Source organism: Acanthaster planci, linkage group LG02, assembly GCF_054643075.1.
Source record: "Acanthaster planci isolate LZ-2023a linkage group LG02, COTS_SCS, whole genome shotgun sequence".
NCBI lineage: Eukaryota > Metazoa > Echinodermata > Asteroidea > Valvatida > Acanthasteridae > Acanthaster > Acanthaster planci.
This window is the reverse complement of record NC_141778.1, coordinates 345,003-360,671: the sequence shown is the minus strand read 5'-3', so window position 1 is coordinate 360,671 and position 15,669 is coordinate 345,003. Positions and strand designations below refer to the sequence as shown.

Genomic DNA, 15,669 nt, shown 5'->3' with positions numbered 1-15,669 from the left:
AGGACACCAGACTTAGTCAACTTATTCTCTCTTGATATCAAACTAAAACTAGAACGACAAAGCTACCATGGCTTGCTGCTTCATATGAATCTCTGACACCATCTCCTACTCCCCCATCCAATCATCTCAACAATCTCCTCTCCACCTCCACTCCATTATCCCAGCCATATCCTACTCAACCATCCCATTTATCTCTGCTTCCCTCATCCCATCATCTATCTCTGACTCCGCCTCCACTCCATTATCCCAGCCATCTTCTACTCAACCATCCCATTTATCTCTGCCTCCCTCATCCCATCATCCATCTCTGACTCCGCCTCCACTCCATTATCCCAGCCATCTTCTACTCAACCATCCCATTTATCTCTGCTTCCCCCATCCCATCATCTATCTCTGACTCCGCCTCCACACCATTATCCCAGCCATATCCTACTTAACCATCCCACTTATCTCTGCCTCCCCATCCCATCATCTATCTCTGACTCCGCCTCCACGCCATTATCCCAGCCATCTTCTACTCAACCATCCCATTAATCTCTGCTTCCCCCATCCCATCATCTATCTCTGACTCCGCCTCCACGCCATTATCCCAGCTATCTTCTACTCAACCATCCCATTTATCTCTGCTTCCCCCATCCCATCATCTATCTCTGACTCCGCCTCCACGCCATTATCCCAGCCACCTTCTACTCAACCATCCCATTTATCTCTGCTTCCCCCATCCCATCATCTATCTCTGACTCCGCCTCCACGCCATTATCCCAGCCATCTTCTACTCAACCATCCCATTTATCTCTGCTTCCCCCATCCCATCATCTATCTCTGACTCCACCTCCACGCCATTATCCCAGCCACCCTCTACTCCCCCATCCTGTCATCCAATCCATTTCCTGCTCCAATCCGATCCCATCATCCTATCTACTCTTTCCACTTACCCAATCATTCACACCAGTCTCCCTTTACATATCTGGCACTCATTGTACTTGACATGTGTGCATACAGTACAGGGGTGTACATTATTCAGATGTACACACATACACATAAGCATACATTACGTGTGCACGTACATGTAACTTCAACATTTTGGGTTTAATTTATTCATCAAATATGTACATGTATGTAAATAACAATGAGCCCACCAAAATCTGATACTAATAAACCCAAGATTGAAATAAAATTACACAAATGATACATGCTATACCCACTAGTAAAAACTTTTAACATTGAGTGGACAGCCGGCTCAACAGGCAGATGGACAAAAGACTTGCATTTGCTTCACAGCTCGCCAATAAACAGAGCCAACCCTATACTTTTTGTGACATATGAATCTAGTGTGTCTTTATTGTAAAACATACTCCAAGCCGAAAACTGTTTCGTTTCTTTTTATTGGAAGTGGAGGCCCCGATTTCCAATGAAAGGGCCCACTGAAGGCAAGGACTATACGACACAATGCTAAGAAAATGCTAATGGGGAAAGCAGATGTATACATGTAGTACTTAATGTATAGTACACAGACCTATAATACACTGTATCTACATGAAAAATTAAATTAAAGTTTCTGAAGGTTGGTGAATGGTGAGCCATACCTTTCAACTAATCTGCTTTTCTCTGTTCCAATAATTATCATGCTACATATCCATCTGTAAATCAACTAACAGCTGCACATTGACGTAGTCAAGATCCAATGTATCTTGGGATTCATCAGTAACTTCTGAGTTCACCTCTGGATTATTAACCTCAGCAGGGTCTTCAACTTGTGTCACCTGTCATAAATAGTGATTTCTGATTTTATTCATACGATGATAGCAAAATGAAACAATTACCATGATAACAGATATTCACTTAAGAAACATTGCTCAATACAGTTTACCTGAATTTGGTAATAAATCTGAAATCACAAATCTTTGTTATTTTAGTCTTGTAATGACTGGTTTATGGTTATCAAGGTAACTTGGTTAATTCAAGCAACCACGTTCCTCCAAAAGTTATCTATTCTTGCATTTTTTGTGAAGTTACTGACACTTTTATTTCCTTAAAGAAAAATGCAATATTTTGAAGGGGGACAAATGGAGGCACTGGTAATCGGTCCAAAAAAACTTACAGTTGCAGTGGTGTACCATTGGCTTGAGGGTGGTACCCCTCCCCCCAAATCTTTAGTGACAGAGTGTATAATTACTTTGATATGAACTCACTTTTACCGTGCCCTTTAGTTCCTCCTGTGTAACATAATGTTGAGCTTCAATAGCAGTACAGTTGACTTCCACAGCAGTTTTACCATTAGGTAAGACAACAATGATCAGTTTTCTGAAGGCGTCCTCGCTTGCCCTCTGGAAGGCAATTTTCTTGGCTCTGAGGTATGCAGTGATTCTACTCATAGGGTCTACAGTGGGGAAAATGTGTTTTTGAAAAATTTTTTTAAGTATGTTTTTTCACTTGTATCTTAAAAGTAAATGAATGTAAAAGACTAGGTTTAACAGTTTTTTCTAAAAGCTTGACGTAGGTATTCTTTATCTTTCACCAAATGTCATCTAACCTTGCGTGGTGAAAGCCACCTCTCCGACCCCTACTCCTTCACTATGCATGTCATGTTGCCTGATGTCCAATCTCACCACAGCAATAAAGCGGGCGACATTAGCTTCACAATTTTTGTCCTCCTTCAACTAAATAAATGTGAGACACAGGAAAATGGTGGCATATTGTCATTTATTTATGGTTTATGAAAAGTGTTCACTGGCTGTTAACCTGGCCCAAATCTAGTCCACATTACGTTTTGTATTCTTGGATAATCCTTGAGTATACTGTACTCTCGGATGCACTGAGCAATGGACTCATTGTGTGAGGGATGGCTCTTCAATCCTTAGCATAGTAACAATGTCATATTGGGTTGAGATGCTGCACGAATGCAAAGGTTTGAATTTAATTACCTAGCATACCTTATTCTAAACCTCTTGTTGTCAATTGGAGGGCTGAAATGCTTGTAGACAATCAGAGCCCAATACATTACTTGTAAACAGTGCTCATATTTGAATATGCCTTGCATATTATTGCATTCTTTAGTGCAATAAGGAACTCTTTTTGTTGAAACTTACAGCTACTATTTGGCTTGTCCAGCCATTGAAACCAAAGTGATGATTGGCAAGCTCACAACACTGCTGGAATCCAAGTTGGGCATTGTTCTCAATTGGTTTCTGTCTGTTGGCAAACCTCACCTAAAATATCAAAATAAATGAAACACTCATGAATTAAATGTAAGTTTAGTTTTGATTTCTTACAAAGACTTTCTAAACTGAATGAGTTATAAACAAAACTTATCAACGTTTCTGATGCCTTAATTTTTATATTTAATGTCAGAATTGAAACTGGATAACGGTGTACATGTACACTGGAATTTTCAATAAAGCACATGTTTACCTTAAGGAGACGACCATCCAACATATACTTTCCATTAATTGCATCCACTGCTCTGCTGGCAGCTAGAGCAGAGTAGTATTTGACAAAGGCATACAATCCTTGTCTAAAATTACTGCATACAGTCACATGACCATGCTCAGACAGGTAGCGATCATCAGAGGTCACAGGTTGACTGCCACTCCCAAGAACCTGGACTTCATACAGCAGACCAAATTGGGAGAATACTTGATGGAGCTTTGCCTGCCAAAGAAAAATTATGGAAGAATTTTCTCACTGAACAATTGTTTCCCTAAAGGACATATCAGACATCAGAAAATGACAGCATGTCCTAAAAAGTCAAACTCAGCAGGGAATGTATCGAAGTACGTGTACATACCGGTACATTTACTTAATAACAGAAAACACTTCCAATTTTTCAAACCAGTTTCATAGGGTTTGTGCACAGAGTGTCAAGTGCTGTCTAAGAATGGAGCTCTTTCCAAAGACTGAAGCTATGTGGAGTGTCGGTCACTTTGCCCCGTTTCCATTTCGCCCCAACCACTTCGCCCCATTTCTGCTTGCCCCATTTTTGTTTCATTCATTCATTCAACCAGATACGAAAACACCGTCAACAACTTGGGGTACCCCAGCATGAGTTATGAAACTTCACGTAAATTCGCAGCTTCACTTAATTCTGTATCCTTTTGATATGGAAAATAAAAATAAACCCAACACAAGTCCAACTATTCATTTCACCAATGTAGCCACCAGTGAGTGAATGCTTTACATGTAGTTGTTTCATACATGTGTACATGTATGCCCTTTCAGGAACCCCTTTCCAATCGAGCTCCCCATTTTTTGGGAGTCAAAGCACCGACGGGGGCAAAGTGGAAATGGGGCGAAGTGGCAATGTGGTTAGGGAAAGTCCCAGATTTGATACAACGGCAATTCCATGGTAACTCGGGTTACAAATAATGGGTACATTTACTGGGTAATGTGCTATATCTCTGTAATTTGTAGGAACTACAAGTTTCTTTTTTCACTGAGGGTAGAGTAGCCAGAGACCAACTAAATGAATTAAAAAAGAAAAACTAACGACATTTCATTTTAAAATTCTTGAATCTAGGCCTACTTGAAGCGTTTAATTTCGGTATCGCGTTACAATATTGCGTTACAAAAAAAGGACATGGTCAATATTGTGAAAGCCTCTTTTCGTAAAGTCTCCTCACACTAGGCAATCCGGATAAAACTCTTCCTACATTGAATTGACAATGGGTTAAGTTAACAATATCAAAGTTGAGAAACAATGTACAGGTAAAACACAGGGAGCTTATACATATCGGTAACTCACGTTATATTATGTCCATTCAAACAGCCTAGCACAAATCGAGGGCAGTTACCTCTTTGGATAGCTTTGCATCTTGTATTAAGTATTTTTACAGATGCACACTTTTGTAAATTTAGTAAAATGAATATATCTAGAACGATTATGTTATTGATAAACCTTTGTCACAAAAAGATGTCATGACCATTCTTGGAAGCTACTGCCTTGAGTGCTTTGAACTCATCTTACTGGCCAGTAGCTTTTTGGCATAAGGCATAGTCTATATCTTTTTGCTTCTCAGCAGATGTTAGAGGCATGTTGTCTTTCTGTGGGAAATAAAACAAAATATCTTCACAGTACATTTCAGTTTTATTTTTTTAAATTCCACCCGAGGTTCAGTTTATGTTTGCAAAAATTGAAGCAAGTTGAACTTAAAAGTCGAATATAAAAACCATATTAATTTCATTAAATCTTTCAAAATCATTATTTAACTTCATTCATTCACAGTTGTAACAAATTAAGGTGTAAGTCCTAAGTACAGCTCTGGCATTGTATAGACCTAATGTCTTTTGTATGGGGGGATGCCACATGTGGCATCCTACATGTATGTAGCACCATGGAGCTACATGTAGCTTAATGGTAGCACACATTCATACCTTGCAGTTCAGAGTGTTAATTTACATGGTTGTGTGAGCATAATTAGCATGTAGGATTGAAAAAACATTGCTTGCAGAGCGCAGTGAAGTCACTACAAAATATTTAGGTCTGAAGTCCAATAACAGGAAAAGTACACTTGTACATGTACCATTGACATCTATTTGACATACATGTAGGCCTAGGACAGTAGGACTACTGTAAGTATTTCAGTCTTTTCTTTTGTTTCAATGATTATACACATGAGTAAAAATTAATAAAATACACTTACTCTCTTTTATCTTCTTGCTGGATAAACTTTTGGTTTTATTGGATGGACAAAAACTTGCACAATATCAGCATGATATTGAGCAATATGCAGAGTTCATTTAGGCTGCCCTGTTGTTTCAAGGCCTCACAGTCTGCATAACATTGCATCTGATTGTGTTCAGCACACCCTAGCCCAGTTAAGGGTCTAGCACTGCTCATACTGGTGGAACCTTGCATTTGTAGTCGGTAACTCGTGTTACGTGGTGGTAACTCGCGTTACACTTTTTGATGACTTTTTTTAACTGATGACAGTGTTTATTTTGGAAAACATCTTGCTTACAGTGTCAAGGTATGATAAAGAAATCTCGTCAGCATTTATAACTGTATTTTACAAAATATTGGACTGATTGATGTAATTCTTTTGTTTCTTTAACTTCAACATAGGCCTATGCGTAAAACATAAACTACTTTCTTTGCAGTGGGATAAACTTGAAATTTTAGTGTCATGTCCACCTTTCAATGGAATTGCCCACAAGTCCGAGTCGACCGATAGTTCAGCACACACTGGGGGGGGGGGCACGTCCCCCTCCCACAAATTCCCGGTGACCCCGTGCCCCCCCACTAAAAAAATGGATGAATGGATATTGAACAAGGCCAACGAAAACTTGCCCCCAAAAACCCCACAACTGAAAGCTGGTGCCCCCATAAGATGCTGGTGTCCCCTTAGTGCCCCCACTGGTAAAAAAGCTATGCCACCGATGACACTGCCACAATACAGGCGATTCACAACAGTGCGCCACACCAAGAGTTTGCAACACTTTAACCAATCATAACGCGCAAAATTTGTCGACCTTTTCCAAATGCGCATTGGGTCGACAAATTTCGCGCTTTGTGATTGGCCAGCGTGTTGTGAAACTCTTGTGAAACGGCCGTATTGGCTGAGTTCGGGCGGCTTGTTCTCATTTGTTCACGAACAGCTCGATTTGTTGTTCGTAGGTCGGTTGCTCGAACGCCAGGAATGTACAACCGGTTCTCAGCGCTAGTAGTTATTTGTGGCAAGCAACATGCAACATGGCAGCGTCCTTGTGCATTCTTCGAGAGTTAATGTTGGATAACTTGGCTTACTTCTTTTCCATTTAAAAAATTCATTTTTGTCTTGGAAAATTATAATGTTAATTTTGCAAAAATTTTCCATTGTCTTCGGCTTTGTAAGGCCATATCGGTACTTTTTGCAGCTGTTCAAAAATCAAATCTCACGAGTTTTTCTGTGTGTTTGTGTAAAATCTTTACGAGGAGGGGGTGTGTGATCCTGTTCCGAGAACAGTGTTCTTGAGTCGCGTTCCCGCCGTTCGAGCGCGAGAACAAGAAACCTGTGTCAAGAACGGACCACCCGAACTCGACCATTGTTTGCGAATCAAACGTTGACTGGTAGAGCATATAAATGCTTACTGTTACTTTCTCTTCAGGTAATCTGTTGGAGACTCCTGTCACGTACAAATTTTTATCCTTGGTATGTGGTCTAACAAATTCAATGATGTCAACCAAGTTGGCCATTTGCAGATTTTAAGGCAACCGTGAAATCGACAGACTTCCAAAGGTCAAGCTGTTGCCGCGCTACACGTACACATATACATTTTGCACTCCACTAACCTAATGTTGAATTTCGCTCCAATATTAGCGCGCACAACGCACTATGCTATGCTGTATACTGCCGTCTATCTAGAGGGCGATATTCAGTTGCAACCGCGCACTGCTAGCAGGAAATAAAATGCGGAAGTTTACCAATTGAGGGCGTTCTTCACAAATCGTTTCCATAGCGAGGATTACCTGAGTAGCAAGACGCCTGGACGCTGCTGTTGTGGTAATACATGCACAGTATCCTGCAAACATTTCTTAATATAATCAGTTAAGTGCCAGCTTGATTGACGAACATAGTTTGCAGCACAAATGCCAGGTATTGTAGCAGCTTGTTATGAAATTGTGTGCTTCTTTTCTGTAGAAAGGGTGATGTGATGAAACAACTGTGTCAGTTACACCATGATTCTACCTCCATGGTTACACAGTGCCATCGCTCCAGTGAATGTGGCCCACACCCCTGGCACAGCTGATGCCAGCCCCACAAATAGGGCTGCTGTGGCTCTCTTTTACAATCTGTCTCTTATCTGTCGCAACCATAGCCCTACTTTAAGGCATGTCTTAAATGCCTGAAATCTAAACTGCAGGATTGTCACAAACTTTGAATCCATCTTCCGAAGTGAGAATGACTCAACATATTTACTTACACTGGCGTATTTCTCAGAGTTTGGACTCTCATACGAGCACCCTAAATCTTTCAAAAATAAAAAAAAAATTAAAAAAAATTGTCGAGTCACTCTCATTTCGGAAGATATTAGGATTCAAAGTTTGTGACAATCCTGCGGTTTGGATTTCAGGCATTTAAGACATGCCTTGAAGTAGGGCTGTGGTGGCTCCCTTTTACAATCTGTCTCTTATCTGTCACCACCACAGCCCTACATGTATTTGTGGGGCTAAGCTGATGCCTTCACCCAGGAGCAATAGGAACCCTAATGTGGTGAACTTTGTATTCAACATTTCCCTCAACTTTCCTCATGCAGTGTTGCCAAACTTCTCCTTTGAAAAACCTTAAAATCATTCAATTGAATACTGACACCGTCATTGTTGAAACCTTGTGATTGTTGTGTAAGTCCTCTGTTCATGCCTTGCCAGGCCTGTCCAAGGCTCTCCCCTTGCTTTCTTGCCTGTGTCCTAGGTTGAATGTTCTCTTCTTATTGCTTCTTTTTACAATCTTTCCTTGGTGCTCTTTTGTTAAACTGTGAAATTTGTCTAATTGTAAACTTGTCCGACCTGGGTTTATAACTTTAATTCTTTTTGGACTTTGATGTTTCTTATTGACAAATGTTTGATGTCAATAAAGGTATTTCGAACACAAATCTCCATATTAGCAAAAGAGAATTCGGAAAGAATTCCATATACGAAGTTCACTTTTTAGGAGAAATTTTTGCTCCAGGACAGATTTAAAAAGGGGCGACATTTATTTTTGGGGGATAGAGATGTGAAAGGGGGTTCAGTAACTTAGGGGGACAGGTTTAAAAAGAAGGGGCCCCATGCAATAAAACGGCAAAAAAGTGAGTCCTTTTGCCGTTCTTTTTTTCCCCTACTATATCGTCTACCGTTTCCTTTTCCTTCACTATCCCGTCCTTTTATTTCTCCACAGTTTTCCTGTCATTAGTACAAGGATTATTACAGTTAGTATACACATTTAATACATTTAATCCAAATTGTGTCGTAAAGGGGAAGCGAACCTGCAATGAAGAGAACTGTTAGGTATAGAAATACAGCAGTCTAACTGACCACGCCACACGAGCGCTTGTTGCCGGAGGAACTCGATATGTTCCATATAAAGTTACGGTTGAATTAAGGAGAGGTCACGATGAGGTCAAGATGAATATTAAAAAAAATTAAATATTTATGAAACTGAATATGTAATTATTCACGAATATTTGTATAAATTAGAATATTTGAATATAAATAAATGTGGCTATCCGTTGTTAATGTAAGTAGGTTGTGCCAAAGGAAATCAACTAGGTAAGGTACATGTCTGAGCACAATGGACTGTATGACGTGAGTTATCTCTGTCGTATTATGTAAACCAAAAGAGAAAGAACAAGTAGAAATGCAGTCGGCCGTACGAAAGAAGGAATTTCGTTCCAATGCTGTATAAGAACTCAGGCTAGGTGGAGTCTTGCTTCATCCATTAGCAATACATGCACTATGAGCGAGAATTGGAGTCTTACGCGCAATTGGTGAGAGAGGTGACTATCCACACAGTGGAAGCGACCAGTTTGGGTTCTACCTGGCCGAATACATGTGGCGCTGCCGACATGCAGGAGTAGACCACTTCAATCAAATCCTTAAGGATGTTCTTCTCCTGTACAAGCCTCCCCTCACATTTTAGAGCGCAGATAGCCACACAATAATCTAAAGACAGGTTTCAGCTCCCTTTTCCCCTTCCCTCTGTATAAATATAGAAAAAACCTCCTCCAACTGACAAGCACTCTCTAAAAGAAATTTGTCCCTTTTTTTCCTTCTAAACAAATTGTCCAACTTACAAACTGTCTGTAAAAGAAATTGGGCCCCTTTTTTCCTTCTAAAGAAATTGTCCAACTTTAAAATTGTCGCAAAACACGCACTATTTTCCCCCAAGTAAAAATTGTACATGTACATGTACATGTACAGTAGGGCACATTGCGCAGCATTTCGTGAACTGTGTAGATCCATCCAGACAGATGACGGCCCTCTGCACTCCTCGTGTTGCGGATTCATGCATAAAATTACCTCAATGCTTGTGGCAGCCCAACCCCTATTACATAATGGTTCTTTCCGGATATGATTCGGTTCATGCGCACACGTCGTGCGCATTCGCCATGTTCTTCAGAAGCAAAGATGGCCGCCTGTCGATGTAAACCTGGTCCATGTGTAGCTCCAAAAGTGTGCCCAAAACTCCATATTTCTGTCCTATGATGTTCAGCTCTTCAATGCCTATTGGAATCGTCTTCATTCAGCGATCATAGTAAGGATACTTTTGTAGTAATTACGCGATATTACAGTGAACTTCGTATATGGAATTCCTCAGTTGATAAATTCTGAATGATAATCATTACTCACATACCAAACTACAAGTTTGTGAGAAAATTATTTTTCTACCTTTTGGACACGTTATAAGAGTTCATACATGTGGTGCACTTCCGATAAAAATCAGAATATCACGTCAAAATAGAATTGCAGTGGAACTTCACCATGTTTTATGGGCCAGGCATGTAAATTAAAGATTTATAAACAGCAGGAATTTCCAATGGCGCGAGTGTGAAGTGATAAACAAGGAAATCAGCTGATCTGAGGAAAAGTTGCATGCCAGTGAACTTCAAGCTAATGGAGTACAGTCGAACCTCATTAACCACTTCCTGTCGGGGACTCCGGAATCAGAGACATATGGTTTTTATGCGTGGCCAGGGTCTCCGAACTCGGACAAAGGAAACATGGCCCTGTAACAAAAGACCGTACTCCGAACAAAAGACCAGGCTGCTGGGCATTACCGGCATTTTTCACTCTCAAAAGTGGTGATAATCGGCCTTATTTTGAAACTGTATACCAGGGTTTGGGGCATTTAGAGCAAGCGGATTACCACCAGGGACAAAAGCGCTCCACCACCGCAGCGATGAGCCACACAGCACAGCTGCACACTAATCTGGCCCCTATTGAAAAGAGGTCAGCAGTGCACTGAGCCAGGTTCGTGAACAAAAGTTACACAACACCGCACGATCTGGGCCTTTTTTTACAAGGCTGCAGGCCTGGCTAAAATACTCGGGTGTCAATGAAAGTCACCTGTCAACTTAGAGTAGTGCCTAAAGATTACTTTGTGTGGCTATAAACGACCGTTAAATGAAATGAATTTTTGAAGGATTTTGAAAACGGAAAAAATGACGGTCATGCCGGCCCAGCATTATCAACATTGAAAAATGCCCCGGCATGAAGTGGTTAATAATAGGTCATTTGTACTTGGTAAATTACCTTGTTATAACACTAACCTTGTATTATCAGGAATGAAAACAATGTAAAACCAAGCAGTGGGACCTAAAAATTTCCTTGTTGTAAGCAGAATCTTATAATAACATGGTTCTTATTAATGAGGTTCGACTGGAGTAACCTTACCCATGTATTGTCTTTTCTCATATTTCAGGTAAAACCAAGAAAGTAGAGAAGGATGAGGAAGCACCTGCTGCCCCATTGAATGGTGTATACATTTTCCCAAATGGAGATAAATATGGTTGGTACTGGCTATGGCCCTCCAATAAATGTTATAATTGTTGTCAATAAAGTATACTGGATACATTCAAGAAATTTGTATTAGGCTATTAGGCATACTTGCAAATACATGTTGGCCTATTTGTATACCTTAACTACGGAAGGTTTGCAATAATGGCATAGGTCTTTGCAACACAATGCACAAGATTCCAACTACTGAAACGTGTGCATGGCTGATGGTCGTTCTGTAGCCTTATGAAAGTTGGGGATCAGTACCAATCTGCTCCGAGAGGGAAAAAGAGAAAGTATGTTTTCACATGGAAACAGCTGTCCTTTGGTGCGAGATCACTGTTTGGACATGCAAGTTTATACACATTGGGCACAGGGCACACTGAGTATACGCAGTCATTTTACGTTGTGCACTTCAATTTGGTGTGGATTATATAGCCTCCACCTTAATTGATATTTTCTTTTTGTTTTCTGTATGATGAAGGATAACTCTCTCTTTCTGCCAAAAAATAACCATCTAAATGTCCATGTTCTCCTTGCTGTGTACATACTTTTTGCTGTTTGGCTTTGCAGATGGCGAGTATAAAGTAACTGATGATGGTGCATTAGAGCGATCTGGAAAGGGTACTCACACAACAGCCAATGGTACAGTATATGAAGGGGATTGGGAACATGATAAAATGACAGGACATGGTCGTCTGACACACCCTAATGGTAGCGTATATGAAGGAGAATTTGTACGCAACCAGTTCCATGGCAAAGGGAAGTACACATGGCCCAATGGAGCTGTCTATCAAGGAAGCTTCAATGAAAACAGGTGGGTGTATTTTGGAGTTGCTGAATGGAAACTGCAAAATATGCGCAAGTTTAAACTTGCCCACAAGGTGTGAGATTGCTCATATTTTGTTGGCTTACTTCGACCTGAGCCTGGGGTCTGTCTAGTATTTCAAGGGTATATATGTATTGGGAAGGATAAAGGAAATTAAGATTGAGAAAACTAAAATTTTTGAAAGTGAAAAGAAAAGTGGCCTTGTGGTCATAATCTTGGCCTTCCAATGAAACATGCAGTCATTCTGTTCCCAAGTATCACTTGGCAGCACTATTTGTCACTACTTCCATTGTTTTCTATGTGCATGATGATGTATTTAGTGTAGTGCAAGCAACCCAGGGGGTTGCAATAAACTACATGGTGTATATTTCCTGTCAGAATTTATGCACAAGGCTGTAACCCTTGAAAGTGTATATACAACTTCTTTCACAAAAGTAGCTATACATGTACACACTGTATGTAGCCGGCAATTCACTAGTACCCTCAGAATAAAAGAATCCTAACCTTAACCCCCTCTAACATTTTTGGATGGAAATTGTTTTTGGGAGTGTTACAGCAACTGATGTTGTATATGGTTTGTTCATAACAATCAAATTGAAGGTCGAACATTCGAATAGTGAATTATTCTGATTGACTCAGCCCTATTTGTTAACTTCCCATATGGTCCATCAGCAAATCTTGGATGCTGGAAATTTAGTTTGTGAAAATGAATAAACGCGTACAACTTGACACAGTTTGGCCTAGTGCCACGATAGTCAACACTGGTCATGTGGCATCACCTAGTAGACCGATCCATTAAGCCCTTCCCTACTGTATTCTGACCACTCACTGATACCCATCCATTCCTATATGATTTACAGACTGGAACGTGCAGAGTGGCCTGTTATGTGTTAAGTGCCCACATGCGCAATTGTCGGGCTTACTGGATGGGTCTTTTTACTGTGCAGGTTTATCAAAGAGTACCTCTTAAGGAAGACATGTTTCTAGGATTTTGTCTGTTCAAATAAATATGGAAGTATCCAAATCGAAAGCAGTGTCATTTGTCTTCAGAGCTCAACTATAACAAGCTAAAAAGGGCTTTTTTCTGTTCATGCCAAGATGCAAATTCTGAATGTAGATTGCATCATTCAGAGAAAACAGAAAACGAGGGGAACCCTCGCCCTGTCTTTGAAGTGGATAAACCCTTGTGCATGCCAAACCATGCATGTAGCCATTGTTTGTAGCCACTATTAAGGGTTTATCCGCTGTGAGCACAGGGCGAGGGTTCCCCTCATTTCCTCTGTGTTGTGACCGTACATCTCATGCAGCAGAGGGCGCACTTCAGTCAATTAGTGTGGCAGAGGGCGTGGTGCAATGCAGCCCAACGTGACGCATTAGCTGGCCGATGGTATCAATCGCAATCACGTCAGCGAACTGCACAGAATTGCAGGATTTTCAAGGTTCAAAAACAGAATTTGGGTCTACCAGTCCAACTCTAACGAGGGAGGGCTATTCGAGAGGGAGGGGCTGATCCACCAATCTACATTGATGCACTCGGTATTGTATGTGAAGACCCATGTGTCAAACTTTGTGCTGGTATTGAGACAGAATAAAACTGCAATCAAACGACGGAATTCTGTCCTGTTTATGATGATCGTATGAGTTGGATAGAGCCAAGGATAACTGTCCTACACTCCGAGTGACAGTCTACATTCAGAATTTGCATCTTGGCATGAACAGAAAAAAGCCCTTTTTAGCTTGTTATAGTTGAGTTCTAAAAACAAATGACACTGCGTTCGATTTGAATGCTTCCATATTTATTTGAACAGATAAAATCAGAGAAAACATGCTTTCCTTAGAGGTGCTCTTCTAACTTGTGTGTGCAATTTTCTGCAATGAAGTTTGAATGCACGCAAAGTTTAAAACTTACACAAATTATTAAATATTTTTAGTTATCACTATGGGATGTGCTTTTCAGAGAAAGGTACTGTAATTATTTCATTATGAAATGTATTCTCTTTTCTTTCAATAAGTCCTGAAGTCCACAGACTTATTCGTTCAGATTGATGAAGTTTACTAAGCATTAATATGTCAGGACTTGCAGGATTTTCAGAATTTGAATTCTTTCAGTGTTTTAAAGTTCATCAAGATAACCTAAAACAAAAACCTTGTTTCTTTTATTTGGCTATCAGAATGGAAGGTGAAGGGGATTTTACAGACACTGATCATCAAGTCTGGGTTGGGACATTCCGCTTCAGAGCTGCACCAGGACTCAAGTTTAGACTGGGTGTTGTATAACCAGTTTGCTGTGACAGAAGAGAGGAGTTTAATGGAAGGAGAAAGACTAGTCTTATTTCAAGGCTGCTTCAGACCTTTTGTTAAGAATGAATTAACTGTACAGTTGAGATGTTGAAATTGGGATTTGGAACATATAGAATAAAGTTGTAGAGGTAATGGGTTAATGCGTCCTCAAAGGGTAAGACTTATATGTCGCTGGGATAGGCTCAAGTGAACGTACTGTGTATTCATTGTAACTAAATTAAAATAACAATAGCAGCTTCTGAGACACCATGGAGACACCATGGAGACAATGGCAATGCATCTCCTCTATAAAGTGAACTTCAGCCTTTGGGGGGTGACAGAGAATCCACCAGATTTGGCCTTGTAATTATTTGAAAAAAATGATTTTAATACTCAAACTGAAAGCAAACTTAAATGTTTACAGAAAACAATTTAAATAGTGCCGATGACCTGTTGCATTTGAAGCAAGATATGGGACAGAGAGAACCTTTGTGTTGGCCATTGTTCGATCGGAATCTCAGGAATTCTTTACAGACTTCTGGGGGGATGTGTTAGATAACAATAGTCTAGAGTGTGTATAGGGATTGGACAGGTAAGGGGGGTACCCCTCCGTCCCATATCTTGCCTAGTATAACCTGTTGTATGAGACAAAAGAAATAGATTGACCCGTTACTGAATGTGTTCCAAGTGGAAGTACTAGATCTTTACACTGATTAATTGGGGGACCTTTAAGCAGTGCATGTGATGCTTAATTCCATGTGTCAACTGGCAAGGAATGAGATGGGGACACTCCTTTTCTTCACCACTGCCAAAATCTTCCTGATGCCAAGAGGAACCTCTCTTTAATCAATACAGTTTTTACAGTCAAATAGTGCCTTCATTTGTCAACATGAGAATTTTGTCTCGAGTCTGGTGCTGTCCTCTTCATGGTTAATATGTGTATATCTTCACTCCGATAGACTGGATCTTGCTGGTCAAGAGGCACTTCTTCCACGCTGAATATTTCATGCACAAGCTGTAGACAAATAGAACAACCATTTTTGTAGTTTTTTTGTACATACATGTATGTTAAAATAATGAAACCCCCCATACTCAAACAATTTGGTTAAGG

The 15,669-nt window shown here is 40.3% G+C and overlaps 3 protein-coding genes and 1 long non-coding RNA gene across 7 annotated transcripts in view; 1 reads left to right on the top strand and 3 right to left on the bottom strand.

Annotated features, from left to right (window-relative positions):
• The window catches only part of LOC147799767 (uncharacterized), a 70,330-nt gene extending 59,207 nt beyond the window's left edge, over window positions 1–11,123 (bottom strand). The window contains exon 1 of the long non-coding RNA XR_015424451.1: window positions 10,781–11,123. This is a non-coding gene — a long non-coding RNA (uncharacterized LOC147799767). The remainder of the gene's footprint in view (window positions 1–10,780) is intronic.
• LOC110987394 (RAD52 motif-containing protein 1-like) lies at window positions 1,071–7,206 on the bottom strand. Its single transcript, XM_022250090.2, has 6 exons — window positions 7,067–7,206; window positions 3,412–3,651; window positions 3,090–3,209; window positions 2,534–2,660; window positions 2,193–2,380; window positions 1,071–1,763 (listed from the first exon to the last, which is right to left on the bottom strand). The coding sequence occupies exons 1-6, from the start codon at window positions 7,169–7,171 to the stop codon at window positions 1,629–1,631; spliced, it is 915 nt and encodes a 304-aa protein (XP_022105782.2). The 5' UTR covers window positions 7,172–7,206; the 3' UTR covers window positions 1,071–1,628.
• Window positions 7,426–15,432, top strand: LOC110987414 (uncharacterized). The gene is made up of 4 exons (XM_022250132.2): window positions 7,426–7,571; window positions 11,376–11,462; window positions 12,023–12,266; window positions 14,450–15,432. Exons 1-4 carry the CDS (start codon window positions 7,565–7,567, stop codon window positions 14,553–14,555), a joined length of 444 nt encoding a protein of 147 aa, XP_022105824.1. The 5' UTR covers window positions 7,426–7,564; the 3' UTR covers window positions 14,556–15,432.
• The window catches only part of vcpkmt (valosin containing protein lysine methyltransferase), a 12,570-nt gene continuing 11,826 nt past the window's right edge, over window positions 14,926–15,669 (bottom strand). For all 4 annotated transcript variants that reach the window (XM_087133441.1, XM_022250127.2, XM_087133440.1 and 1 more), the window contains one exon: window positions 14,926–15,573. In XM_087133441.1, the coding sequence (XP_086989567.1) occupies window positions 15,436–15,573 (138 nt within the window). In that variant the 3' untranslated portion in view covers window positions 14,926–15,435. The remainder of the gene's footprint in view (window positions 15,574–15,669) is intronic.

Bases quoted from the DNA above. Each gene is read 5' to 3' on its own strand.
- LOC110987394 (XM_022250090.2), bottom strand. From the start codon at position 7,171: ATGGCCAACTTGGTTGACATCATTGAATTTGTTAGACCACATACCAAG. The intron at 3,652-7,066 runs GTAAGCATTTAT...TTTCTTTGGCAG, and splicing joins TACCTGAAGAGAAAGTAACA to GCAAAGCTCCATCAAGTATT. The intron at 1,764-2,192 runs GTGAGTTCATAT...TATTTATGACAG, and splicing joins AACTAAAGGGCACGGTAAAA to GTGACACAAGTTGAAGACCC.
- LOC110987414 (XM_022250132.2), top strand. The intron at 11,463-12,022 runs GTTGGTACTGGC...TTGGCTTTGCAG, and splicing joins CCCAAATGGAGATAAATATG to ATGGCGAGTATAAAGTAACT. The intron at 12,267-14,449 runs GTGGGTGTATTT...TTTGGCTATCAG, and splicing joins GGAAGCTTCAATGAAAACAG to AATGGAAGGTGAAGGGGATT.